Raw genomic sequence first — 27,575 nt, 5'->3', positions numbered from 1 at the left:
CATCAGGGACTCTATCTCTTGGGGAGAGAGCACCGTGGCAACATAACCTAACACACTCACACACACACCAGTGACTTCTTGTTCATTGACTGCAGTCGGCTAAATCAGGGTCAATTTAGAGTTTGCATCCCATTATTACACTTCATGTACATCACAGAAGACTGAAATATAACAACACTGTGGATTTTCGGCGTAAAACAATAATGTTTATTAACTATGAAATTCTGAAAAATATTATTATCATTCCACCCATGAGGCCACTAGTTCATTTGACTGCAGGAAAAGGCCTTGCCTGGTCTTTGCTTCTGGCCAAGCTTATATTCTCCAGGGGTAACAGTTCAGAGAGATGAAGGAGGCAGAAAGGGACCATAGATTCTGTGGCCCTGAATAAAAACTCACATGATCCCATAACGACACAAAGCTCTGATACAGTATGTGTCCATTCGGTTCCACACTTAAACATGCAGAGGGACGGAGAGACGGATGAAGAGGGATATATATATATACAAAGAGAGAGACTGAGAGACAGAGAGAAAGAGAGAGACAGAGAGAGATGTGTCCTTGTGTTGTTTCAGCTTGACATGAATGAGAAAGACTTTCAAGTGTGTCATGGCCGTTTGCAATGCCCTGTGTATTTCTATCAACAACACCTCTTAATGACTCTACTGTACAGCAGGATTTAGCCCTGTGTATTTCTATCAACAACACCTCTTAATGACTCTACTGTACAGCAGGATTTAGCCCTGTGTATTTCTATCAACAACACCTCTTAATGACTCTACTGTACAGCAGGATTTAGCCCTGTGTATTTCTATCAACAACACCTCTTAATGACTCTACTGTACAGCAGGATTTAGCCCTGTGTATGTCTATCAACAACACCTCTTAATGACTCTACTGTACAGCAGGATTTAGCCCTGTGTATTTCTATCAACAACACCTCTTAATGACTCTACTGTACAGCAGGATTTAGCCCTGTGTATTTCTATCAACAACACCTCTTAATGACTCTACTGTACAGCAGGATTTAGCCCTGTGTATTTCTATCAACAACACCTCTTAATGACTCTACTGTACAGCAGGATTTAGCCCTGTGTATTTCTATCAACAACACCTCTTAATGACTCTACTGTACAGCAGGATTTAGCCCTGTGTATTTCTATCAACAACACCTCTTAATGACTCTACTGTACAGCAGGATTTAGCCCTGTGTATTTCTATCAACAACACCTCTTAATGACTCTACTGTACAGCAGGATTTAGCCCTGTGTATGTGTATCAACAACACCTCTTAATGACTCTACTGTGCAGCAGGATTTAGATCTGTGTATTTCTATCAACAACACCTCTTAATGACTCTACTGTACAGCAGGATTTAGCCCTGTGTATGTGTATCAACAACACCTCTTAATGACTCTACTGTACAGCAGGATTTAGCCCTGTGTATGTGTATCAACAACACCTCTTAATGACTCTACTGTGCAGCAGGATTTAGATCTGTGTATTTCTATCAACAACACCTCTTAATGACTCTACTGTACAGCAGGATTTAGCCCTGTGTATTTCTATCAACAACACCTCTTAATGACTCTACTGTACAGCAGGATTTAGCCCTGTGTATTTCTATCAACAACACCTCTTAATGACTCTACTGTACAGCAGGATTTAGCCCTGTGTATTTCTATCAACAACACCTCTTAATGACTCTACTGTACAGCAGGATTTAGCCCTGTGTATTTCTATCAACAACACCTCTTAATGACTCTACTGTACAGCAGGATTTAGCCCTGTGTATGTCTATCAACAACACCTCTTAAGGATTTTGTACAGCAGGATGCTGTAGCATACTGTTGAGTGTTACTGAACCCAAGTGTCTATTGTGTGTGTGTGTGTGTGTGTGTGTGTGTGTGTGTGTGTGTGTGTGTGTGTGTGTGTGTGTGTGTGTGTGTGTGTGTGTCTGTGTGTGTGTGTGTGTGTGTGTCTTAGTTCAGAGTGTTCTGTTTTTCTAGTATTTTTCCATGAGGGAACACCAGGGCCCCAAGGGAAGGACAATCCCTCCAGTCACAGAGAGGAGGGAGGAGAGAAGAGGCAAAGAATGGAATTTGAGAAGAGGAGGGGGGAGGGCTTACAATACACCTGCCTATTGGGAAATTGAGTTAGTGTCACTGACAGAGGAGAGTGGGGGCACTACAGGAAGCAGTATTGCGTAACACTGGAGTCCCTCCATTCAGTTCTGCCAACAACCAGAGAAAGCGAGAGCGAGAGAGAGGAGAGAGAGAGAGAGAGAGAGAGAGAGAGAGAGAGAGAGAGAGAGAGAGAAAAGAGAGTGAGAGAGGTAGGAGAACATAGGTCCCTTTCAGTTTGTTCTGGTGAGGAACAGAGATAGACAGGGGTGGGGGGAAGGGGGGGAAGAAAGACAAAAAGAGTGATTGTAAGGGACAGCAATGACCTCCTCAAGGACAGACAGGTCATGTGACCAGAGAAGGCCAGCCCCCTCCCTCCTCCCCTTCTGCTCATGAGCTCAAACTTTTCCAGTACTCTTTTTTCTCTCTCCTTCTCCCCATTCATTTTCCTCTCCTTTATTCTGCTAGTCTCCCCACTCTTTTCAGCCTCTCCTTTCAATTCTCTCTCCTCTCACTCTCTCTTTCTCTCTCCTCTCTCTCTCTTTTCACCTCTCTCTCTCCGTCCTTCATGTGACCAGCCTTGTCGCTGGTCTATAATTCACTGGTCTATAGATAGTCTACTGTATAATGGGTCTATAAACACATTTAACGACATCATTTTCACTGATTTGGCGCTTATTTTACCTCAAACAAAACAATGCCCAACAATTTCTCAACTATCCTGACATCCAGGACAGCAGACAAACTTCACATCTCTCATGCTTAGCTTTGTTTTCCACAGGGGTATATATCAATTAGGTTCTCTCTTCAGAGTTAAATCTTTGATTCTGAACATTTTGTTTGCTATATTGTAATTGCAGTAAACTCTGAGCCTTTGAGGTTCATTTGTAAATGATGAAACCGCAGGTCTCATTAACATCCTGCTGCAGCAGCAATACTAACATGCCTCCCAACACTCAGACATTACTCACTGGACTTCCTTATTGATGGCTGTATGTGTCAGACAGCCTAGTCTATTCACACTGTTTGTCCATTCAGTTAATTCAGTGTGTGTGTGTGTGTGTGTGTGTGTGTGCTCTTTCAGCTCTGTATACTTTTGTTAAATAATTCACAAGCGCTTCAGAGAGACTTGTGTGTATAGGGAGCTGTGACGTATTCATGCAAACCTATTCCAAACACACAGGAAGCCCACATTCACCCACATACACAATACAAACGGATGGTACAGTATGACTACACACACACAGAGACAGACTCACACAAACAAACACACCAGCTATTCTTTCTATTTAGTTTTAGTCTTTATGAATAAAATACATTTTAAACTTAGTCACATTTTGGTAATTTCATCCGTCTTAGTTTTAGTTATTATCAGTTGACTAAAACGCTGGGCAATGTTAGTCTAGTTGAAGTCACAGTCATTTTAGTCACATACAGTATTAGCCAGAGCACTTTTCCCTTTGTTAGATAAATAATATTTATGTGCACATTCAGATAGCCTGGTCCAACTAGGCCTATTATCCCTTCATATATCTGGCACATTGCTATTGTGGCAGATTGTAAGCAATGCCATGCATGATTTACCATGTAGGCTACGAAGCCTTCCCTCTGGGCACAGACGTCAGTTCAACGCCAAGTTTTGATTTAAATTTGGTTGACTGTCAACTAACGTGAATTAAACGTAAAATTAACAAAAATGTTCACCATGTCATTGGATTTAGGTAATTGTGTGAGAAAAATACGAAATTCCCTTACATTGATGACTTTTTGCAAATCCTATCATTTTCCCACGTTGATTAAACGTCATTTGTTGTTCAAATTATGTGGAAACAACATTTTAGGCAAGTTAAACCATTTAGGTATACAGCTCTTTTCTCCCCATCATAATCTTGGGATGGGGGTAAATAACTGTGATTCGCTTAAAAGGGGGAGAATCTGAGCTTTCCAACCATGCCAAAAATATTACTATACTCTAATATTCAGCAAATTAATATTTCCAATCAGAAATAAACAACTGCACTTCATTTGCGGACCGCGAGAGTAGCAACATAAATGAATTGCAGCGCACATGGGAAAATAGAGATTCTGACATGATCAAAGCAAAAATAGCCAACATTAAAGTACAAGAGTAAACATGATTGTTTCTAGTTTAGTTAGTTACAAGTGAAGTGTCCTGGCTGGCTGCGCATCAGTTCAAAAGTTTGACGAGCGACTGAAGTGACCGCTCCGGAGCTGTGTCAGCCTAATCAGACAACCAACTGAAAGGAGTTCATTCTGCCAATGAGAGGATTGCATGACATATTCTGCATGCTTGCTTATGATTGGACAAAAGAGATGAAAAGGAGCTTCACGTCAAATTGAATGTCCGTTAGTCTCTCATGTGGAATTCTTGTCATCACATTTTCGTTGACTAAAATGAAAACTTGTCGCAGTTATCGTTTTTTTTCATGTCATTTTTTTTATTATCGTCATTCGTTTTCGTCAGGAAAAATAGGTCATTGACACATATTTTTAGTAATAGTTATTGTTGACGAAATGAACACTGACACACAGACACATGCATAGAAACACACACATTCGTTGTAAACTACTTGTACTACTCAACTGTATTCCATTGCAAATAAGCAACCTGAGGCCTTAAATGTTATTGCACCTTCTGTTCTTCTACGAGCTTTTAATGTCATGAGCCAATCTGGAAATGATTGGCATGCTCAAACAGACACTCAGAATTATACATTGTTCAGGAAATGGACTGTAAAATGCCCAAATTTGGGCTTGACATGCTGCCGACCAAATTGGCTGTTTGAAAGTTCAGTTACCCTTGTGTTCAACTTTTCCTTTCCTCCCCATTGCAGACGTTAAAATCTTGGAACGTTTTCACTCTGTAATGACACGACTTGAGGAGAGAGTGACCGCCACTCTGTACATAAGACCAAGTTCTATAAAATGTGAGAGTGCTGTAGCTAGATGTATTGACGTGAAAAACAAGAACAAGAACAATTCAAAAAGCCCTTTCTCCTCGAGTTATGCTTCTAACGCCTCTACAATGAGACATCGAATGATAGATTGAATGGGATATTAAGCACAAACACCTTTTATACAGGAAGTAACATATCACAGAAAATGGATGACGTTGTACACAATTGTGCAACATATTCGGGGACCCCTTTTGGCTCGTGAGCGCTACCTTCAGAACTACTGGCTGAAATTATACCAAATCTTTATAACGCATATGCAGGGTTTCATATTTTGCCTCAGCACTGAGCTTAGAAGGTCAATATGGTAGGTACAATCTCTAAACAAAAGCACTGGTTTAATTCAAACCCAGAGAGAAGGAGAAGCACATACCTCTTGCCAAAAGCAGCGCCACCATCTCCTCTTGGCCCTCTTGTGTAACCTCCATGTGTGGAGTGTATCCCTCATCGTATCCCCTCTCCATCAGCAGGGCAGCCAGCTCTGCATGTCCCCTACAGGCCGCCAGCGTCAGCGGAGACACAGAACAGTCAGCAGGTGTGTTGACCTGTGCCCCGCTGTCCAACAGCAGCCAGTGTGTCTGTGTGTGTACTCACCATACAAGCCTCCATGAGTGCTGTGTGCATCTAATCAACCCCAGTTTCTAACAAACAGGAAGTGCACCATGTCCAGGTGCCCTGTGTGTGTGGACAAGAGGAACAATGATAAACAATGCTCTGGGTGCTTCTTCCCTACAATGACATTTCCTGTTTAACATTCACTCGTTGTCAACAGAAGTGACAACATTAGATCACTAATGCAATGTGTCAGATGTCTCCTGTGTGGTTCTGTGTTATACAGGGAGGGAGCAGAGGCACACCTTAGCTGATTAGAAACTGTACAGTACTGTACAGTACTCTGGCTGCATTCATCAGTGGGGTTCTGCCTCCCTCTGATTCCTGTTCCTGAAAGACGAACAGGAAGACAGACCGAAAGACAGGAGTGAGTAAAGTGGACACGCGGAAACACACGAGCAGCAATGTATCCAGAGATAAATGGCGTAGGCAGCATGTACATGACTGATTACGTTAAAGGTGCTATACATATAATTTCTCAGAATTTCTCCCCTACAGTATGTGGAAGCCAGTTGAATTGCAACAGCACTAGGTTGCATTCAAAACAATTCTCCCCCGTAACATGGCAGAAACTTTCGGTTTTGGTCCACCAGCTTCAAACAGGTATAAAAACCATATTGTTATTGAAAATATATTTCACAGATGGTACAATGATTCCCTACACTATTCAGTGCTTGTTTTCTACTTAAACAGAAATTGAGCGAACAGTGTCGAATTTTACTAACCAGGAAATGACAGTGATTTATTTCTACATTGGCCGTTTGCCCTACATTGGCCACTTGTCCCAGTTTCCACTAGATAAAACATCCACAAATCCAAAACAGCTTATTTTGCCGGCCGGTGGGAGAAATCAATAGGCCAATATCACAGCCAATCACAACACTGAAGTGATACTGTGAAACACTATCATTCCAGTATTACTGCAGAAATATTATGGACATTTTCTGAAATTACAATGCAAAAATTTCAAAAATGCATTTTTTGCTCACAAGCTATGTCAGCTAACCTGAGGTCAGACTAGGGTAGCTAGGTAGCTACAGTAGCTATGGATAAGGGAACTGACTGTTCAACACAGCAAAGAATGACTATGATTAAATTAATGGAGCTTACTGTCTAATTAGCAAGCTATGTTCACTATATATATATATATATATATATATATATATATATATATATATACAAAAGTATGTGGACACCCCTTCAGATTAGTGGATTCGGATATTTCAGCCACACCGTTGCTGACAAGCACACAGCCATGCAATCTCCATAGACAAACACTGGCAGTAAAATGGCCTTAATGAAGAGCTCAGTGACCTTCAACGTGGCACCGTCATAGAGGATGCCACCTTTCTAACAAGTCAGTTAGTCAAATTTCTGCCCTGCTAGAGCCCCCCCGTTCATCTGTAAGTGGTGTTATTGTGAAGTGGAAATTCCTAGAAGCAACAACAGCTCAACCACGAAGTGGTAGGCCACACAAGCTCACAGAATGGAACCGCCGAGTGCTGAAGCGCGTAGCCAGTAAAATTTGTCTGTTCTCGGTTGCAACACTCATTTTGGAGTTCCAAACAGCCTCTGGAAGCAACGTCAGCACAATAATTCTTCGTCAGGAGCTTGCCTTTCTTTGATTGCCGAAAGCCATACGTTTTCAATAAACATTAATCAAATACAACCACAGACTGTTTGCTCATTGCTGTTGCGCTAAGAAGGCAACTGTGCCAATTTAATCTCAAAAAGGAAACAGTGAGTGGTTGTATTTGATTAACGTTTATTGGAAAAGTATGGATTTCAGAAAACAAAGAAAGCACACCACTGCAGAGGACACTTAAACGAGTATATTTATATAATGAATATGAGTTTGGAGGGCTAAAACTATTAAATATCAAAGCATTACACCTCTCTCGTAAAGCTTCTATTATACTGAAACTGTATCTAAATGCAAACTGGTTTTCCAGTAGGCTACTAAGAGAGGTACATCCGATGTTTAAACAGAGGCTCTTATACAGATTAAAACCATACATTTCCGGTGGATTGACAATGGAACCCTGTTTAAATAATCCTCCTTCTTAAAGGAGGAAGCCATGTTGGCTACAATTCCAACTTTATCCTCCAGAAGAGGCAGAATATATATTACAGCAAATGTTTTTTTTATTTAATCTTTATTTAACTAGGCAAGTCAGTTAAGAACAAATTCTTATTTACAATGACGGCCTAGGAACAGGGGATTAACTGCCTTGTTCAGGGGCAGAACGACAGATTTTGACCTTGTCAGCTCGGGGATTCGATCTAGCAACCTTTCGGTTACTGGCCCACTAGGCTACCTGCCGCCCCTAATATTAATATAATAATATGGCTAAACTCCTAATGTACTGATGGAGGATAAATCAGAGAGAATGTATATGAGTATCATGTTTATGAATGACATTGTTTACAACGATGGTAAAATGATGTCATACAAGCAATTAATCAAGGTGTACGGAGATGTATGCTCAATACAACATGACAACCAACTCAGCTGAGCTCTGCCACAAAAATGGAAGATGCAATTACTTAAAAGAGAAAGGAATGAATTAGTTTGTCTGCCACCAATTAAAAATGTCTTAAAATGACCAACATAAATCGTAAAATGTATCAGTTTCACTTACAGTCAAGAGGTTTGACAACTACGCAGCATAAAATGAAAGATAGTTGGGAACAGATTTTCCTAGTCTCAATACCAAGGCATCGGGTTTATGAACTGATATACAAAACAACAATTGATGCATCAATCCATTCTTTTCAATTTAAGCTATTACACAAAAAATCACGCTACAAAAACAATGCTCAGTTTATGGGGCATTGAACAGTCAGACCGGTGCAGACTGCCACGTGGAAACAGAATCAATAGAACATCTCTTCTGGTACTGTCCACCGCTGGCTTGTTTTTGGAGTCCGGTCCAGGAATGGTTGTTATGTCATAATATCAAGGCGCGGTTGAACCTGCAAACTGTGTTGTTGGGGGTCAATAGGAAATATCATTATGCTCTTGGGTCAAATGTTTAGTTTTGGAGATGGGGAGGTTCAAGTCACTAGTGAGACACCATGGTAGAATGGAGGGATGTATGGCAAGAGGAAATGGTAGAATGATGATTTACTGGGAAAGATGGGTTGATCTGAAGGTTGGAATTAATGAGGGTTGTAAATACATACACACATGCACAGCATCAAGTTTAGGTCCTCCAATCAGAAGTGAGGGTGGGGATGTTTTGTGTTTAGTTATGTATGTTTGGTGTTTTGGTTTCACACTATGAGCGGTGTGTGTGTGTGAACAGTGTGTGTGCTGGTCCTGGTGGTTATGCATGCGCTCACCCGGTCATCGGGCGGGGCTTGGTCCATCCCGCCCTTGGAAAATCCCTTTTGGGCCGGGGGCGGGGGCTTCGGCCTGACGGCGTTTCGGGGAGAGTGGGGGCGGGAGCACCTTTTGACCAGAGCACCCTCTGATGGTAGCAGCCATTCATATTGTTTTTGTATTGTATTGTTGTTTTAATAAAACATTGTTTTTAAATGACACAGTGATATATTTCTTCACTATTCGGTCAAACGTTACACTTTGAATATCTCTATTTTACTAACCATGCACAATAACAAATGTGTTCTAAATCGTGTGTGAACCTAATTGAAAGATGGACCAGAAATCTTTGCTACAGTTGTTTCTGAATGTAAAAGTAATCCAAGAAGTAATCATAAAATTTTTCAAAAGCAGGTGTGTGTGTGTGTGTGTGTGTGTGTGTGTGTGTGTGTGTGAGTGTGAGGTCTCAGTGTTATTCAGGACTCAGTGATGAGTGAAGAGAAAGACTTCTGGTGTCTGAATCCCCATGACATCCCCAGAGTGTTCCCCTGCTGTTCCATACACTCAGCAGGCCACCAAGTGTGTGTGACTGTGTATGTGACTATGTGTGTGTGTGTGAGACTGTGTGTGTGACTGTGTTTGTGTGCCCTCTCTGGATTTGGACAGAGGCTCTTTGTTTGTGTTGCCAAGTCTCAGCTCAGGCAAGGAGGCTGGCACTGGCAGAGCCCTGATGCACTCTCTACTTTCTTTAATTATTTTGTTTTTTTACTTTCTGTACTAAACTTTCGGTCTTTCTCGCTTTCTCTCTTGCTCTCTTTCCTGTTTACTTCCCTTCTTCATTTTTTCCCACTTTTCACTTCTTCCGTTCTCTCTTTTAAACTTTCTTTAGTTATTTCCCTCCCTTTCCTGCCCATTTGTGATGATGGATGTGATCCTGCGGTAGAGAAACATGAGAGGCGCTGAGCTTGGTCACATGACAGCTTCACCAGGAGACAGGGACACCCACCAGAGACCAGTAGACATGATTCAATGAAACCTGTAGTCTCTCTCTCTCTTCCTCGCATTCTCGCTCTCTTTCTTGCATTCTCTCTTTTTTTGCATTCTCCTTCTTTCTCTCGGTTTCTCCACTGCTAATTCTCAGTCTCCATCTCTTTCTTCAGTCTCACTCTCTTTCTCTCACACCTGAGTCTCTCTCTCACCTCTCTTCCCTAACGAATGTCTCTCTACTCTACCCACGTCCTTTAATTCCCCCTCCTCTCCCTCACTCGCTTCTAATCAAGACAGTGAACTGTATCTGGATTGATCAGACGTGTATCCGTGTAGGATTAGGAATGGAAAGATTGTGAATGGCCGATGGGATGATTGCTCAGACCTCTAGGCCAGGATATGAATGCCCCTGGTTTATGTCTTTCACACTGGTACAAATGCATGGGGGTTAAACCTTGTGTAATCCACAATAATTACACATAATCAAAGAGGCTGTTTAGGGACACTTACATGTGTGTGCGTGTGCATGCGTTTGCGTGTGTAAGCCTCAGAGCAATAAGGTTTTATTGCACTGTGATGAGCTCTTAACCCCTCGTCCTCTTTCTTTCCTTCCTTCTACAATTCTATTTCTCCTTTTCCTCTCTCCCGGGCTCTCTCTGTCCTGTACCCCCCCCCCCCCCCCCATCTCCACAACTCTCTCTGTGTCCTGGTCTGGGTAGAGGACAAAGTCATGTCAAAGTACGATGGAGAGGAGCAGGACCATCCAGGGACCACTGTTCTCATCCACAGTGATGTGTGTGTGTGTAGTTTTGTGCAGTTGTGTGTGTTTCCTTTCTCTCTCTAGTCAGGGAGTGTTGGAATTCCACAGGTGTTGAGGGATTATTACAGTTTCCTTGTTGAGATTCAATTGGCACAGTGGCCAATTTAGGCCAACAGCAATGAGTTCCCTCTCAAAACAAAACCTATTCACCATTGGAATATGAAACATATGACAACAGGCCCCTGTGCTAATGACCCAGAATCATACACTTCCGCTTTGATTGTCAGTTTTCCAAGAACCTACCTATTTTGCAGTTATCTGGGTAGCAACAAATGAAATGGTGAGAGCGGATGGGGCTCAAGCATTTCAAATACAGGTGCCAGTTCCATTTTGTGTTTGTTTGTCCACAATCGTTTTTTTAATGCAGGGAGTGGTCACCTCTAAAAAGTGTAAACACTGGTCATGTTTGCTCTAAATAAGGAACAGTTCTCTATTTGACACACAGACACACACCCCACACATAGACACACACAGTTTATCTCCATATTTATCCCCTCCCTTGTCTCTGTAGCCAGTTGCACCTATGGGCTGGTATGAGATGAGGTGAGCTATGCCATAAATACCTTTGTTTGGGATCTTTGTTTCCACCCCGGAGGACAAGGGACGGTGCACTTCACTGTTCACCCATGCTGGCTGTGTTTGTCAAAGTTAGTCAAACTTTGGGTAAGCTAACTTTTGTTTGTTGGTCTGTGAATGTTTTACCGCTTGTTAAAGTATACGACAGCCATGTAAAACAATGATTTGTGTTTCAGTGACGTGTTCGGCGCAGGTTTGAAAGGGGACCAACGCTGTCTGCGAGACGCAGCATTGGAAACGTTTTGTTGGATGTGTAGGCCTGGAGAGAGTTAGCGATATATGAATTCGTCCATAGTTGCCAATATATCTTGGCTAGTAGAAAGGGTTGGAAGCAATTTTTCAACTAACCAGGGCCTCGTTTCCCAGAGCCTTTGTAGCGTTAATATCATCGTTAGAACCTTCTTACGATGTAGCTTTAGTAGCCCAGGTGTTTCCCAGAACCTTTGTAGCGTTAATATCATCGTTAGAACCTTCTTACGATGTAGCTTTAGTAGCCCAGGTGTTTCCCAGAGCCTTTGTAGCGTTAATATCATCGTTAGAACCTTCTTACGATGTAGCTTTAGTAGCCCAGGTGTTTCCCAGAACCTTTGTAGTGTTAATATCATCGTTAGAACCTTCTTACGATGTAGCTTTAGTAGCCCAGGTGTTTCCCAGAGCCTTTGTAGCGTTAATATCATCGTTAGAACCTTCTTACGATGTAGCTTTAGTAGCCCAGGTGTTTCCCAGAACCTTTGTAGCGTTAATATCATCGTTAGAACCTTCTTACGATGTAGCTTTAGTAGCCCAGGTGTTTCCCAGAGCCTTTGTAGCGTTAATATCATCGTTAGAACCTTCTTACGATGTAGCTTTAGTAGCCCAGGTGTTTCCCAGAACCTTTGTAGCGTTAATATCATCGTTAGAACCTTCTTACGATGTAGCTTTAGTAGCCCAGGTGTTTCCCAGAACCTTTGTAGCGTTAATATCATCGTTAGAACCTTCTTACGATGTAGCTTTAGTAGCCCAGGTGTTTCCCAGAACCTTTGTAGCGTTAATATCATCGTTAGAACCTTCTTACGATGTAGCTTTAGTGGCCCAGGTGTTTCCCAGAACCTTTGTAGCGTTAATATCATCGTTAGAACCTTCTTACGATGTAGCTTTAGTGGCCCAGGTGTTTCCCATAGCCTTGTTAGTAAAGCGGCTCTGAAAAACCTTTTCCCATCTCTGAGTGATCCAGACCACTCGTAGAGCAGCCAAGGTGCACCGTTACATGCTTTTTTTGCCGTTCCGCGTCACTATATTCATAGAGGATCTCCGCTAAACATAGAATCAACAAGTTTAGGCTATCTGTCTGACTGTGACTGCCGATAACTTTAGAACAAAGTTGACTACAAATACAAAGTATTTGCAATTGTTACAAACAAGTGAAGGATAAATGAATGCGTCAAATGAAAACCGAGATGACTGCATTAAAAGATATATAGGCTGCATGGGCCTATATAGGCTATTTCAGTTATACTGAAATCTATTTCATGTTCAATCAATGGTTTTATTTTGCGACTAGGCTACTGTCTGTAAAAAAATTTTTTTGCCTCAATATGTTTCATGATGTGTGATTTTGCGCATTATTATTAGGGAAGCATAATGAACTACCTCAATAGCCTTTTTGCAGACATAAGCTCTCTCACTATTGTGGAATAATTCTAATGTTAAGGTAAGATTTGAATGGACAAAGCTGACCCGAGAGCAGCGCTGCCTTTCTTTTGATCCTATCAGTAACGACACATGGTCTAACGACGCACTTAGTGAACGTTCGCTACGTGCTTGTTTGGGGAAACACTTAAAAAGTTGGCTCATAAATAACGTAAATAACGATGCATCTGGTACGATCATCGTAATGCTTAAGTTACATCGCAACTGGGAAACGAGGACCTGTTCTTGCCCATACTTTCTTCGTTCGGAAGAAAGGTGTATCTTATCAATGTTCAGTTGCAGGTGGTTCTGCAAAAACCAGAGAATATTCAGAAAGATAGTAAAAATCGAAGTTTTGTATCGAGAGAGAAATGCCTCATGCATGTGTTTGGATCTTTGTTTTGGTCACACTGTGTGATGCGCTGTCATCTATTTTTACACGTGGCCATGGACGCGTCGCATAGAAATGACTAGTTCCTGCAAAGATGTTGGGAAATGCTAGATGTCTGGCGAGGGAACTCCTCACTTGGTGCAAAACGTGGATTTTACAAACTTTAAAAAATATTCTCTGGTTTTGGGAGAACCACATGCAACTGAACACAGACATTTCTAAGATAGACTTTACTTCCGAATCAAGAATGAAGAAAGTCTTAGCAAAACGTTACTTAATGTTAGTTTGTGTCCCTTACATTAGGTAGGTAGGATGAAAAAAAGTTGAGTCTGCACTAAGCGAATGAGCTGGTATTCAGGCAAAAGATTTGGTGTTGCTTTGGCAGTCGAACTAGTTGAATTTCTTTGTTATATGTTTTGTTTGTATATTTGTCTTATTTTGTTACCACCTCCCCAGGGCCTTCCAGGGCTTGTTGTCTTTTGGGGGGTTCTTTTGGTTAGCGAGCAGTGGCAAGTCTTAAAATGAATGTGTGTGCTTTAGCATGCTAATTATCACAAGTGTGTTATCTTTCAAAGAATGTTTCATCAGGTATGCTATCTTACAAATAATTTTTAATCACAAGTGTATTATCTTACAATGATTGTGAATATACTTTATCTAAGTTTGCATGATATTCTCCTTGAAGTGTTTTACATGCAAGGTTTGAGTCTTGGAGACCAGGTAGTATTTCTTGCCCTGCTGCTAATCTATTGTTTGTGCCCTCTACGTTAATAAACCTTGGCACTTTGGTTAACTATTGTTCATCTCAATCATTTGACAGACCTGTGCTTAATTAACTTGTCCCGAGGACCTCTCCTCGTGCATAAAAAAGGTGGTGCAGTACAGTTTACATATCTCTAAAAGTGGAACACACACGCTCTTTCAGAAACTCTCTCACCTTTTCTGTCTACCCATCTCTCTTTTCTATCTATCCATCTATCATGTCATTATTTCCCTCTCTAAATCTCCATCGACACTCCACAAGGTATAACAGCTACTATGGAAGAATTCACATATCGCCGATTTAATGTATAGCTAGGAGAGAGTATGGCTTACCAACGTTAAAGGTGTGCACTTTTTTGTAAAATGTCTATTTGATTATGTTGGGTTTTTAATAAAGTTTAAACGTTTTGATGTTGCTATTATTGAAATAAACTGGTGTTACACATCTACACCCCCCTCTATCTCTCTTACCGCCCGCCTCTTCCCACAGACTGACAACCACAAACAGCCAGACGTTTACTAAACAGACACCCGCGGCACTCCACCCTGCCTCCCGAAGTACAACCTCTCCCTGAGTGTGTCAAGGTCACGCACTCTTCCCCACAGCCTCCATCTTAACCTGTGGATTTACATGTGACAGCAAAGGTCAAGGAATGAATGTACTGTGACGTCCAGTTGGAAGGCAGATAAGATGGCCTCTGGGTCAAAGTCAGTATTGTTTGTTATAATTGCAACAACCCAACACGCCACCGGACAAAGGCTCATGGCCTTGGTTTCTATACTGGCAACTTATGTTTCAAGCGTGAGAATGAATGTACAAACACAGTTCTTTATGCTCGCTTCAACAGCTTTTCGTGATATTATTTAGCTTCAAAGGTGCAGGATTTCTTTCAAATCAATCAACAAGTGAGAAAGTAAGTACAGCAGAGAGAAAGAAAATGATCTTTATTCATTCATTGTCCTCGTTCTTTTCCATTCCACTCCACGCTGTTATTACTGTCAACTTATTTTCCATTCCACTACACTGTTATTACCGTCAACTTCAGACGGATTCTTTCTTTCAGGGGCCTTGTCGTCAAAATGACCAAGCTGTATAGGTGAAGGTTGAATAAATAAATAAATTACATTTCACAGATCCCCCTCCTTCTCCCCAACCCCTCCCATCCTCAGCCCCCTCTCCACTCACCTGCCTCATTCCTCCTGTGTACCTCCCCTTGGGCAGGTAAACCAGTCGGGTATATAAATATATTCAAACCTGAGTTAGCTATCCAGGGAGCTCTGGGGTGACTCGAGACGTCGAGAAAGTGAGAGAGAGAAGTGTAAACGTGTAACAGGTGGAGTTTCTCAGGATAAGGAGGAAGTATATTCTCTTTAGAAACCACTGGGATTGAGAGTTCTAAGACAGCAGTGCAAGGATGGGGCTCGGAGTAAGTCTGGATTTCACTTTTGAGTATCAGGATTTGGATTTACTTATATTGTGTTCTTTCAACTTCAAAAAATCTGTAGTTTTTTTGCAGTTCATATTAAAAGTTTAGCCCTCTGTTCATGGCTGCTTCTTAGTTTTTTAAATAAAGTTCCATATTTGATAAAGTTCTGAATGTACTCCTTATCTAAGCCCTCATTAGGAAAGAGGCACATCGATAGTTCCCACTTTCTCATCATTAACGTACCTTTTGATATACAGAAGGGGAAAGATGATTATAAGCTGGCGGCGACCTCAGAGGACGATGGGAATAAAAAGAGTAAAAAGGAGGTGAAGAAAGCAAAGGAGAAGAAGGACATGGACGATCTGAAAAAGGAAGTTGACCTGGTGAGGAAAACTGATTATTTATGAATTTACTAATTCTATTAATCTAATTTAGTTGACATGAACAATGCACATGAATCCATATTCAATTTACACATCAAAGCAGTGGAGTTGGCTGCAAAAATAATTTTCATCCGTAGTGCCAAAGATTATTTAAATAGTGTGATATAGCTTCAAAACTGTCAGTAATTTCAGCAAGAAAAGACTAAGGTAAACAGTAAGTCTATTAGTCTCTGTGGACCAGAAAAGGTACAACACACAACCTTTCAAATGTGCATCAAGCTCTTTAGTTTCTAGACTTGCATTTGGGTACTAATTAGCATTTTAATTGACTTACTATTACTCTGCAGTGAGGCTTGGGAGCAGTTTCAAAACCCCAATAGCCTGCGTTTAAACTTCAGAGGAAGAGTAGCATATCTTTGGAAACTGCTTTTTCAGGGCAGAAATGTGAACCAGATAATTCCATCCATCATAAAGAAACGCATGACTTATCTTTGGTTTATATTGAAATCGATGCAGCATAACCTCATCATACCAAGGATCATTTCAAATTGTTTGAGGAATGTGTTTCATAACTATGCATGTTCTGCATATACTTTCGCCATGGGGAAAAGTTGAGAGAACTCCCTAGTTCAACAAGCAATTGTTTCTTTCTTTCTCAATCTCTCTCTCCCTCTCTCTTTCCCTCTCTCTCTCTCCCTCTCTCTCCCTCTCTCCCTCTCTCTCTCTCTGATTTAGGATGACCACAAGTTGACCTTGGATGAACTTCATAGGAAATACGGCACAGATTTAGCCAGGGTGAGTGAGTGAATATGTGTGTGCATGTGTGCCTCCGCTTTTTTAAAACTGACAACCAGTTGTATCAGCTGCTCCTACGGGATTGTTTCTGACTGTAATTTGAAGCGCATTGAGGTCGTGGAGGTTACGGCACGAGGTCATATCGTAGGTAGAACTTCATCTGCCTTCTAAGTCATGATGACATCACTATCTACCACTGAATCTTTGAACATGAAACATATCTATACCTTCCTAAAGTTTAGACAGAGTTTGGAGTCAAATATATCTTTTCCAAATGTGTGACTCCCATTACATTCTTTTCATTTTATTTTTTGAATCCTTTATTTAACCAGAGAGGTCACATTGAGATGTACATCTCTTTTACAAGTGAGCCCTGGCCGGAAAAGCAGCATTCATAGTAAACACAACATAAAAACACAACATTAGATATGACAGTGAGTGGAAGTTAAAACGGTGCATAGAACATATGAATGAGACTTTTTCCATTTGTGTGACAGCAAGTCAGATAAATACACATTAACAATTTTTAACAAGCCATAGGGTAGGTCTAATGCAGGGGACACAATATCTGCAATATCTTCAGCTTTGTGTGGAGTACAATTAGGACAGGCCTAAACATTGTTTTGTGTGGAAAGGATAACAGTTAAACACTATTTTGGTGATGGCGCACAGATAATGATCTGTTGATATTTGATCCAGGGACTAAGCAGAATTTCCACTACAAGGGCCACATTCACACGGGAACATTGAAAGCACTATGTAGTGATGAGGGGCGGGGCGGGGCGAGGTATGGGGAGGGAGGTCGTTTGACAGATTTTCTTGCTGACAAAAGGGGAGGGGAAAGTTTTGAGTTCCATAGGTAATCACTCTACTGCCTCTTACTCTGCCTCTTCCTCTTCCCTCTTCCCTCCCTCCTCCTTTCTCTTCACTCTACCTTTCCCCTCTCTCCTTCTCTCTCATCCCTCCCCCATCCAGGGTCTATCCTCAGCTCGGGCTAAGGAGATCCTTCTTCGTGATGGCCCCAACACCCTGACCCCTCCTCCCACTACCCCTGAGTGGGTTAAGTTCTGCAGGCAGCTCTTTGGTGGGTTCTCTATGCTCCTATGGATTGGTGCTATGCTCTGCTTCCTGGCCTACGGAATCCAGGCCGCCTCCGAGGATGAGCCGGCCAATGATAATGTGAGAATTATAGAATTCTGAGATAATTTGAGATTTAACAAAAACTACAATGCCTCTAGTGCCTGAAAGGGTTTTCTCACTTAACAGTAACGTAATAGTCTCATAGTCTTTCTCCCTCTTCGTTTCTGTCCCTCACAGTTGTACCTGGGGGTTGTGCTCTCTGTTGTCGTCATTGTCACTGGCTGTTTCTCCTACTACCAAGAGGCCAAGAGCTCAAAGATCATGGACTCCTTCAAGAACCTGGTCCCACAGGTTAGACTTCTGCCTTTTCAAACACCTCTGAGAAGAACTTGATTGTATTGTCATGTCTACGGATTGTAATCCTGTCACTTGCCTTGTAGCAAGCCCTGGTTGTCCGTGATGGTGAGAAGAAGAACATCAACGCTGAAGAAGTGGTGGTTGGAGATCTGGTGGAGGTGAAAGGAGGAGATAGGATCCCAGCTGATTTGCGTATTGTCTCTGCCAGCGGCTGCAAGGTGGGTACTTTACAATCCAAGATCATGGGTCACATATGTAGCCTAAGGCTTCCGCATACTTCGGTTTGACTGGCATACTCCCTTAAAAGACCTTTGCTTGAAAAAGCGACAATAGTACTGTTTGTCCATTTTGAGACACCGTAGCCAGTATACACTTTCTCAAAATAGTCAGAATGAATCTAAGATAATTCAAGAAATATGTCATAAATGTTGATGTTTTTGCTAAGGAGATCTTAGTTGCGCAATCTAGATAAGATTTTTGGTGCAGTATTTCTCAAGTGAAAAAATGTGAATGAAAACAAATCGTCTATCATTGAATGACAACAGACACTTCATTGATCACTACTGTTGACCAATGACCGACGAAGGGGCATAGACTTTGGCTCCTGAACTTCAGCTGGCCTCGAGGATTTTTTTGTGTGTGCACCAACAGCCCCAAAAAAACTTCCTGGAGACCAAAACGAATAAAAACAGCACAAAATGTCGTCATATTATATGACAAACTGTTCTGAACTGTTTCGGATGGGAAGCATTCGGACACCTTTAGTGTCATTCAAAGTTGTATTAACGCAATTCTCTTTTCCCACTCAGGTGGACAACTCCTCCCTCACTGGTGAATCTGAGCCCCAGACACGTACTCCGGATTTCTCCAATGACAACCCCTTGGAGACAAGGAACATTGCCTTCTTCTCTACCAACTGTGTTGAAGGTAAATAACTTCTGTAACTAGCCGTAGTGATTTAATAGTTCAAATAACTTGAAATGTATCACTTAGCCATTTTGTGATTCTAAACCATATTCTCCATGTTTTGTCAGGAACTGCCAGAGGTATCGTCATCAACACTGGTGACCACACTGTCATGGGTCGTATCGCCACCTTGGCCACGAGTCTGGAGGGTGGGAAGACGCCTATAGCCAAAGAGATTGAGCACTTTATCCACATCATCACCGGTGTGGCCGTCTTCCTGGGCGTGTCTTTTTTCGTCCTGTCCCTCATTCTGGGATATGGTTGGCTAGAAGCTGTCATCTTCCTCATTGGAATCATCGTTGCTAATGTGCCAGAGGGTCTCCTGGCTACTGTAACTGTGAGTACCGATGAAAAGTCATGTTTAACGAAAACTTCAGTCCTAACAACAAAACTTGTTGATTATTTAACTGTCTAATATGGCTTTCTATCGTAGGTGTGTCTAACTCTGACTGCCAAGCGTATGGCCAAGAAGAACTGCCTGGTGAAGAATCTTGAAGCTGTTGAGACCCTTGGCTCCACCTCCACCATTTGCTCTGACAAGACCGGAACCCTGACTCAGAACAGAATGACCGTGGCTCACATGTGGTTCGACAACCAGATCCATGAGGCTGACACCACAGAGAACCAGAGTGGTACCTGCTTCGACAAAAGCTCTGCCACCTGGGCTGCCCTGGCTAGAGTCGCTGGCCTGTGCAACCGCGCCGTCTTCCTGGCAGAACAGAACAACGTACCTATCCTCAAGAGAGATGTGGCTGGTGATGCTTCAGAGTCTGCCCTGCTGAAGTGTATCGAGCTGTGCTGCGGGTCTGTCAAAGACATGAGAGAAAAGTACAGCAAGATCGCTGAGATTCCCTTCAACTCCACCAACAAATATCAGGTAACCACATGCACTCTTTGTGGTATCTGTGGGTTAACAACGGGTTAAACTGAGTTGTAGAAGGTGGTGTGATAGACTCAAAATCAGGATGGATGGATGGCTTTTCTCAATCAGCTTGGAAATGCCACTATGTATCGACATCCAATAAGTTGCCAGAACTTTAGTTTACCAGGCACTGTAGGCTACTTACTGGTCATTGCCTGCTAATTTAAATTTAAACTCTCTTTATGGTGTCATCTGATCAAAAACCAATTCATTTCGCCCCTAGCTCTCCATTCATAAGAACATCATGGCCGGAGAGTCCAAGCACCTGCTGGTGATGAAGGGAGCCCCTGAGAGGATTCTGGACCGCTGCTCCACCATTTTGATCCAGGGCAAAGAACAGCCTCTGGATGACGAGTTGAAGGAAGCCTTCCAGAACGCCTACGAAGAGCTGGGAGGGCTGGGAGAGAGAGTGCTGGGTAAGAGGGCACACACCAATATGGGAAAATATGCATTCAAAGGTTTTGGACTGAATGAACAGTCTAGAACAGTGGTATTCAAACTTTTTTAGTGGGGACTCCATTTTTCAACCAGAATGTCTTGCGACCCTGCCCCAAATCTAATGACATAACCTTAAAGAGGCAATCTGGAGTTGCTAAAAAAAATGTACCTCCATTTTTTGAATAATTGATAAGTATCTATTGATTCTTGAAGAATATAACTGAATAAATGCCTAATTCAACTGTCATCATAACCCAAAATATTATTTTTTTTACTCCAATGTTTGTAAACAAAGTAAATGTAAACCAACACTAAATAGCCTCAAAACATGGTTAAACTATCATTTTCATTTGATATGATGGATGGTCAATCCTTGCATCCATAGCTCTGTCCATGAGGGGTATCATTTGTCCAGCCCCATCCCTCAGCTTTTTACCAAACCAGTTGTGGGGAGCCCGCTTTGTTATTGTTTCAACTGCTGATTGCCGCTTTAAATTTTAACATCAACAAATAACCTTTAATTCATTACATTTTCAAAATTAAAAGAAACCAATAACAAAATTATCTTTCTCAAAACCGTTTGTATATTGTCCCATCAAAATCTGTACTATTAATTTATTTTGTTGTGACCGCAATCCAGTTCGACCCTGACTGGTCTAGAACATTAAACATTTGTTGTGGCGTGTCTCTAACTCTGTGGCTTTTTCAGGTTTCTGCCATTTCCAGCTACCTGATGACCAGTTTGCCGAAGGCTTTAACTTTGACTGCGAAGAGGTAAACTTCCCAACTGAGAATCTGTGCTTCGTTGGCCTAATGTCCATGATTGACCCTCCCCGTGCTGCTGTGCCTGATGCTGTGGGAAAGTGCAGGAGTGCTGGAATCAAGGTATGTCAATATCATACTAAACACAAGACTCTTCAGGCAATCCACATAGCAGCCACTGTGATCAGACCACTCCTCTTCCCTTCCTTCCCTTAGGTTATCATGGTCACTGGTGATCATCCCATCACTGCCAAAGCCATTGCCAAGGGTGTGGGCATTATATCTGAAGGAAACGAGACTGTTGAGGACATCGCTGCTCGCCTGAAAATCCCAGTTTCTGAGGTCAATCCAAGGTATGTTGCAATTTGTTTGGGATCATTTCAGTTATGTCATCATACTGTCTACACTTAACATTGTCTACAGAAACATTGATTTAGCCTTTTTGGGGCATCATCAGAACAGACCAATACAAGCCCTTATATTTAGCTTATATTTGTACCCTCCAGAGATGCCAAGGCCTGTGTTGTCCACGGTGGAGAGCTGAAGGACCTGTCAGCCGAACAGTTGGATGACATTTTGTCCCATCACACTGAGATTGTGTTTGCCAGAACTTCTCCTCAGCAGAAGCTGATCATTGTGGAGGGTTGCCAGCGTCAGGTACTATTTTATTGAATTAATTCATGAGTCAGTCAGGATAATTGCATCTCACTTTTGGAGTTTCTAACATCTGTAAACACCTCTCTTACTTATCCACAGGGTGCTATTGTAGCTGTGACAGGTGATGGTGTGAACGATTCTCCTGCTCTGAAGAAGGCTGACATCGGTGTTGCTATGGGTATCTCTGGATCTGATGTCTCCAAGCAGGCTGCAGACATGATCCTCCTGGATGACAACTTTGCCTCCATTGTGACTGGTGTTGAAGAGGGTAAGAGAAGCTCTGGCAATGACCATCAATCTGCTGGGTTTTTCCATCCTTCTCTCATCACCCTGACTATTCCTTCCCCCCATCCTCTATTTCCCCTCAGGCCGTCTGATCTTTGACAACTTGAAGAAGTCCATCGCCTACACCCTGACCAGTAATATTCCAGAAATCTCACCCTTCCTCCTCTTCATCATCGCCAACATTCCACTGCCCCTAGGAACTGTCACCATCCTCTGTATCGACCTGGGAACTGATATGGTGGGTCTTTCAGATGTGGATACTCCTCCTTTGTGAACAATCTGATAATGTGTTCTGGTGCGTTATGAAGAACAATGTACATGATCATTTTAGAGGTTGTTTGGAAGGTCTTTGAACTAACATCAAAGTTACCAACAAAACATTTCTAATTTGGATGATCTTTCCCATCATTACCTTCAAGGTCCCAGCTATCTCCCTGGCCTATGAAGAAGCTGAGAATGACATCATGAAGCGACAGCCCAGAAACCCCAAAACTGACAAACTGGTGAACGAGAGGCTCATTAGCATAGCCTACGGTCAAATTGGTAAGGATTAATTTGGCCCTTCTTCTGTTTTGTCTGCCTTTACCGGGTCTTGTTGCGTTGTATGTTGGCCAGTCAGTTTCATAGCACATTAACAATCTGATCAATGTCACTTCACTGACAAAAATACTCTCCTCATTTTTACTCTTCACAGGTATGATGCAGGCCACAGCCGGTTTCTTCACATACTTTGTGATCCTGGCTGAGAACGGGTTCTTGCCCATGGATTTGCTGGGTATGCGTGTGGACTGGGACAACAAGATAATGAACGACATGGAGGACAGCTACGGCCAGCAGTGGGTAAGTACACAAACACCGCTCTGCTTTTTGCTGTACTAACGGATTAGCATTGGCCTTGTTTTGATCTGAAGTTCTCAATATGAGCTTTTTCAATCTCTCTCACAATTCTTTTGTTTAGTTTATTCCAGAATACATGGCAGCTAAAAGCTGAATTTTGTATATATCTGGAAAGTCAAGATAACTTCTTATGGGCAGGTGGGACGGTAGCGTCCCACCTGGCCAACATCCGGTGAAATTGCAGAGCGCCAAATTCAAAATACAGAAATAGTCAAATTAAACATTCATAAAAATACAAGTGTTATACATCGGCTTAAAGATTAACTTCTTGTTAATCCAGCCACTGTGTCAGATTTCAGAAAGGCTTTACGGCAAAAGCATACCATGCGATTATCTGAGGACAGCGCCCCGCTTACAAAAGCATACAAACATTTTACAACCAAGTAAAGGAATTACAAAAGTCAGAAATAGCGATAAAATTAATCACTTACCTTTGATGATCTTTATATTTGCAGTCACAAGAGTCCCTGTTACACAATAAATGTTTGTTTAGTTCGATAAAGTCCCTCTTTATGTCCCAAAAACTTTTGTTGGCGCATTTTGTTCAGTAATCCACTGGCTCAAAGGCGGTCACGACATGCAGATGAATACATCCTAATAGTACCGGTAAAGTTCGGCGAAACATGTCAAACGATGTTTATAATTAATCCTCAGGTTGTCGATAATATTTCAACCGGACAATAGCGTCTTCAATAGAAAGGAAAAACAACAAACGGCGTGCAATCGGTCACGCGCGCAAACTAGCTCTGGTTCATTCTAGAGTCCACATAGAAAATGGTCTCATTCTTCCTCATTTTTCAGAATACAAGCCTGAAACAATATCTAAATACTGTTGACATCTAGTGGAAGACATAGGAACTGCAATCTGGGTCCTAACCATTTAGATACTGTATAGGCATTCAATAGAAAAGTACCCACATCAAAAATATCCCACTTCCTGGATGGATTTTCCTCAGGTTTTCGCCTGCCGTATCTGTTCTGTTATACTCACAGACATTATTTTACCAGTTTTGGAAACTTTAGAGTGTTTTCTATCCAATACTACCATGCGTATGCATATTCTAGCTTCTGGGCCTGAGTAACAGGCAGTTTACATTGGGCGCCTCATTCATTCAAATTCAAAATACTGCCCCCTACCCAAGAGAGGATAACAAAATAAATCAATAAATGTGATACAGTATCAAGAAAGTTGAGAGGTCATGGATGGGATCACGGATCAGTGATGATGCACAGCTTGCATTTCGGATAGTCAGCAGAGGAAATATCGATTGTCTTGAGAAAGACGGAGCATCTCAGTCACAGCCAGGGATTCAGACAGACAGGTCCGTAGCCTCAGCAGTGCACCTCACCGGCCCCAACAGTCCTCTCCGTTATTTTGGGCTTCGTAGATAGCTTGCTACTATTCCTCCAGAACTACCATTTGTGAATGCCACTGCTGCCGCCGGCACACAGGTTCACCACACATTTGGTAACAGAGTAGTCAGTAATCTTCACAACTGTAATGTACCAATGTAATAAACATATGTCCTCTCGCTCTTCTTTTTTTCCATATGTCTCTCTACACACTCTCTCTTTCTATGGTCTATGATCCATCCTTCAGACATATGAGCGCAGAAAGATTGTGGAGTTCACCTGCCACACAGCATTCTTCGCCAGTATTGTAGTTGTACAGTGGGCCGATTTGATCATCTGTAAGACCAGGAGGAACTCCATCCTTCAGCAGGGAATGAAGTGAGTACACACATCGATCTTTGTGGTCTTGGTCTAGGTTTGGGTCCTAAGAGTTTTTTTTCTGAAGCTTGATCTTCACTGCTCTGGTCTTGACTTACACATCACCAGAATCAGAATCACCTTTATTCACCAAGTACATTTACACATACTCACAATTGTACTTAGTGATATGGTGCTGCTAGCAATAGACAACATTAAAGGCCAGAATACAGACAGAGCAATTTACACAAAGTTTAAATACATTATATACAAAATGTATAAAATGTGCATAGAACTGAAGAGTAAGAGGGAAGAGAGGATATACACATTTACAGTATAAATATATTGTAGAGAATTCAGGGGTAGCCCCAACCGGGACTTGACCCCCGGTCCAGCAATTGTCAAGCCAACACCTTAATCATTACATCAAACCTCTCGATGAGGTTGCTAGGTGTTGGGTTAAGGTCGCTACATTACCCCCTTCCTTTGGGAGAGTGTGTCCCCACGTTTCTCTATACCATGTCCCTGACATGTACACACCTCTCCGGTGACCTCATGGCCACCATCCCATTTCTGACACCAATGTAGCAAATTCAGGGGGTAGCCCCAACCGGAACTCAAAACCAGGTCCAGTGACTGTCAAGCCAACACCTATACCATTACACCAAGAGGCCGGAACCTCTAGACAAGGTCGCTAAGTGTTGGATACTTGATGCAGTGTGCATCACAGATTGCATAGTGCCTTGGGTTGGCAGCGTAGCCTAGTGGTTAGAGCGTTGGACTAGTAACTGACAGGTTGCAAGTTCAAATCCCCAAGCTGACAAGGTACAAATCTGTAGTTCTGCCCCTGAACAAGGCAGTTAACCCACTGTTCCTAGGCCGTCATTGAAAAATAAGAATTTGTTCTTAACTGACTTGCCTAGTTAAATAAAGGTTAAATTAAGTTGGTGAGGGCCACAGCACGGGGAAAGAAACTGTTCAGGTGGTGGGTGGTTTTGGTCATGATGAAGCTGAACTGTTTGCCAGAAGGGAGTTAATGTGCATATAGCCCTGCAATTGACTTCTAAATCAATATCCACCCTGTTGGTATCAAATCCATGATTTTTTTCTTCTTTTTTTCCTCCCATCTCAGGAACCGTATTCTCATCTTCGGACTGTTTGAGGAAACTGCCCTAGCTGTCTTCCTATCCTACTGTCCTGGAATGGATGTCGCCCTCAGAATGTACCCACTCAAGTGAGTAGACCCTTCTGATTCTCTTCTGTATATCAGCTTGGAACAAAGCTCACCCGTTTTAAAAGATGAGTGGTAAAATGGATGGATATTACAATGGGTGGAGGAGACTACTGTGGCCTCAGGATCAGTTGGGGTTCACTAGTTAGCTAAAGTGTAATGGGGTTTACTGCCCAACCAAGAGAGAAAATGACATTTGACATTTAGGGGCCCTGTAAGCACATTTCCTCGCTGTTTTACACTCAACTTAATCTCTTTATTCTTTTCTTCTCTCTTTCCTTCTCTCTTTTCTTCTCTCTTTTCTTCTCTCTTTCCTCAGGCCTTGCTGGTGGTTCTGTGCCTTACCCTACTCTCTGCTCATCTTCCTCTATGATGAGGGTAGGAGATACATCCTGCGACGAAACCCAGGGGGTAAGTGCTCAGGGACTATGGACGAAAACAAGCTATTAAGATAACGTTGACAATTTTACATCAAAGTGAATTATTGTGTTATAACATGACAATGGCATGCAGGATTGGGAAGGATGAATTATTTAATTTGTCTCATGTAGATTTTCTGTAATGAGATGAAATCTAACTAATTGTGTTCATCTCTCTGAATTTTCTCTTCTTTAAGGTTGGGTGGAACAGGAGACCTACTACTGACAAAAAGAGGCTATCCCCAGGATCACTCAATGTCACTCTGCTGCTACATCTCAACCAACAACATTACACTACATTTCAATCTGCTACATTACCATTACATCCAATGAACACTGTGATGGCGCACTCAGCTGCATTGAGGAGTTCTTGATTGTGATAATGCAAATTGAAATAAACATCACTTCAACACTAATTCTTAAGACTATTCATTTTTTGTTGTCTGAATTATTTTGATTTATTGGTTTGGATTAAGTGTAAGACATGTAGGCTTAACTTGTGTTGCATCTATGGGAGAAATAACCTAGTATAGTTGCGTCTTATTTGTTTAAAGTAAATGTTCAGTGTTTGCATAGTTCTATGAAATATGACTTATAATGAATTACAATATGAGTGAAATAGTTTTTACTTCCAAAAAATTGTATTGAAGTATGTTAAAAAGCAGCTTTTCTGTGTTTGAATGGTGTGGGCGTACTCCAACAACAGAATGGCGTGGTCGTATATCGGTCATTTAAAATATTCAACAGCTGATTGGCCAGCTCTGCCAATATGTCAACATGATGTCATGGTATATGAGGAAATAGCAAGCATTTTTTAAACAGTCTGTTTGAGGTGGGGCTTTTTTTCTCTAATTTATGCTTTGGCCAGAAATATGAGTGAGTATACAATGAGTCAACAACATTATTTGGGTGTGAGTTAATAGAATATTAACTTTTAAAAGTGAGATTTTAACTTTATAGTTACTTTTAAGGTCAGATGTTTTTATCTCAATATCAAATCATTTCTG

At 41.8% G+C, this 27,575-nt stretch overlaps 2 protein-coding genes across 4 annotated transcripts in view; one reads left to right on the top strand and one right to left on the bottom strand.

The window, feature by feature from the left end:
- LOC115196289 (chloride intracellular channel protein 4) overlaps positions 1-5,666 on the bottom strand; it is a 53,051-nt gene extending 47,385 nt beyond the window's left edge. Inside the window, exon 1 of one of the 2 annotated variants that reach the window (XM_029756970.1) lies at positions 5,472-5,666. In XM_029756970.1, coding sequence (XP_029612830.1) covers positions 5,472-5,562 — 91 coding nt within the window. In that variant the 5' untranslated portion in view covers positions 5,563-5,666. The remainder of the gene's footprint in view (positions 1-5,471) is intronic. The other variant, XM_029756971.1, reaches the window with a different exon arrangement.
- Positions 5,667-11,305: 5,639 nt separating this feature from the next.
- On the top strand, positions 11,306-26,984 carry LOC115196287 (sodium/potassium-transporting ATPase subunit alpha-1). Of its 2 annotated transcripts, XM_029756967.1 has the most exons (22): positions 11,306-11,505; positions 14,730-15,666; positions 15,924-16,049; positions 16,785-16,844; positions 17,820-18,023; positions 18,162-18,275; positions 18,365-18,499; positions 19,091-19,208; positions 19,316-19,584; positions 19,681-20,124; positions 20,393-20,585; positions 21,317-21,492; positions 21,586-21,722; positions 21,876-22,026; positions 22,126-22,294; positions 22,395-22,549; positions 22,731-22,854; positions 23,006-23,151; positions 24,809-24,939; positions 26,051-26,152; positions 26,469-26,560; positions 26,766-26,984. In XM_029756967.1, the coding sequence occupies exons 2-22, from the start codon at positions 15,655-15,657 to the stop codon at positions 26,792-26,794; spliced, it is 3,087 nt and encodes a 1,028-aa protein (XP_029612827.1). In that variant the 5' UTR covers positions 11,306-11,505; positions 14,730-15,654; the 3' UTR covers positions 26,795-26,984. The 2 variants fall into 2 exon arrangements, with proteins under 2 accessions (XP_029612827.1, XP_029612826.1); XM_029756966.1 differs by lacking the exon at positions 11,306-11,505 and having other exon boundaries at positions 14,410-15,666.
- The last annotated feature ends 591 nt before the right edge of the window (positions 26,985-27,575 follow it).

Source organism: Salmo trutta, chromosome 6 (assembly GCF_901001165.1).
Source record: "Salmo trutta chromosome 6, fSalTru1.1, whole genome shotgun sequence".
Lineage (NCBI taxonomy): Eukaryota > Metazoa > Chordata > Actinopteri > Salmoniformes > Salmonidae > Salmo > Salmo trutta.
Note: the sequence above shows the minus strand (reverse complement) of the source record. Positions and strands in the feature narration are given on the sequence as shown.

Coding starts and splice junctions, on each gene's coding strand:
- LOC115196287 (XM_029756967.1), top strand. Junction 19,585..19,680: donor GTCTCCTGGCTACTGTAACT/GTGAGTACCGAT, acceptor TTTCTATCGTAG/GTGTGTCTAACTCTGACTGC. Junction 26,153..26,468: donor CTCAGAATGTACCCACTCAA/GTGAGTAGACCC, acceptor CTCTTTCCTCAG/GCCTTGCTGGTGGTTCTGTG.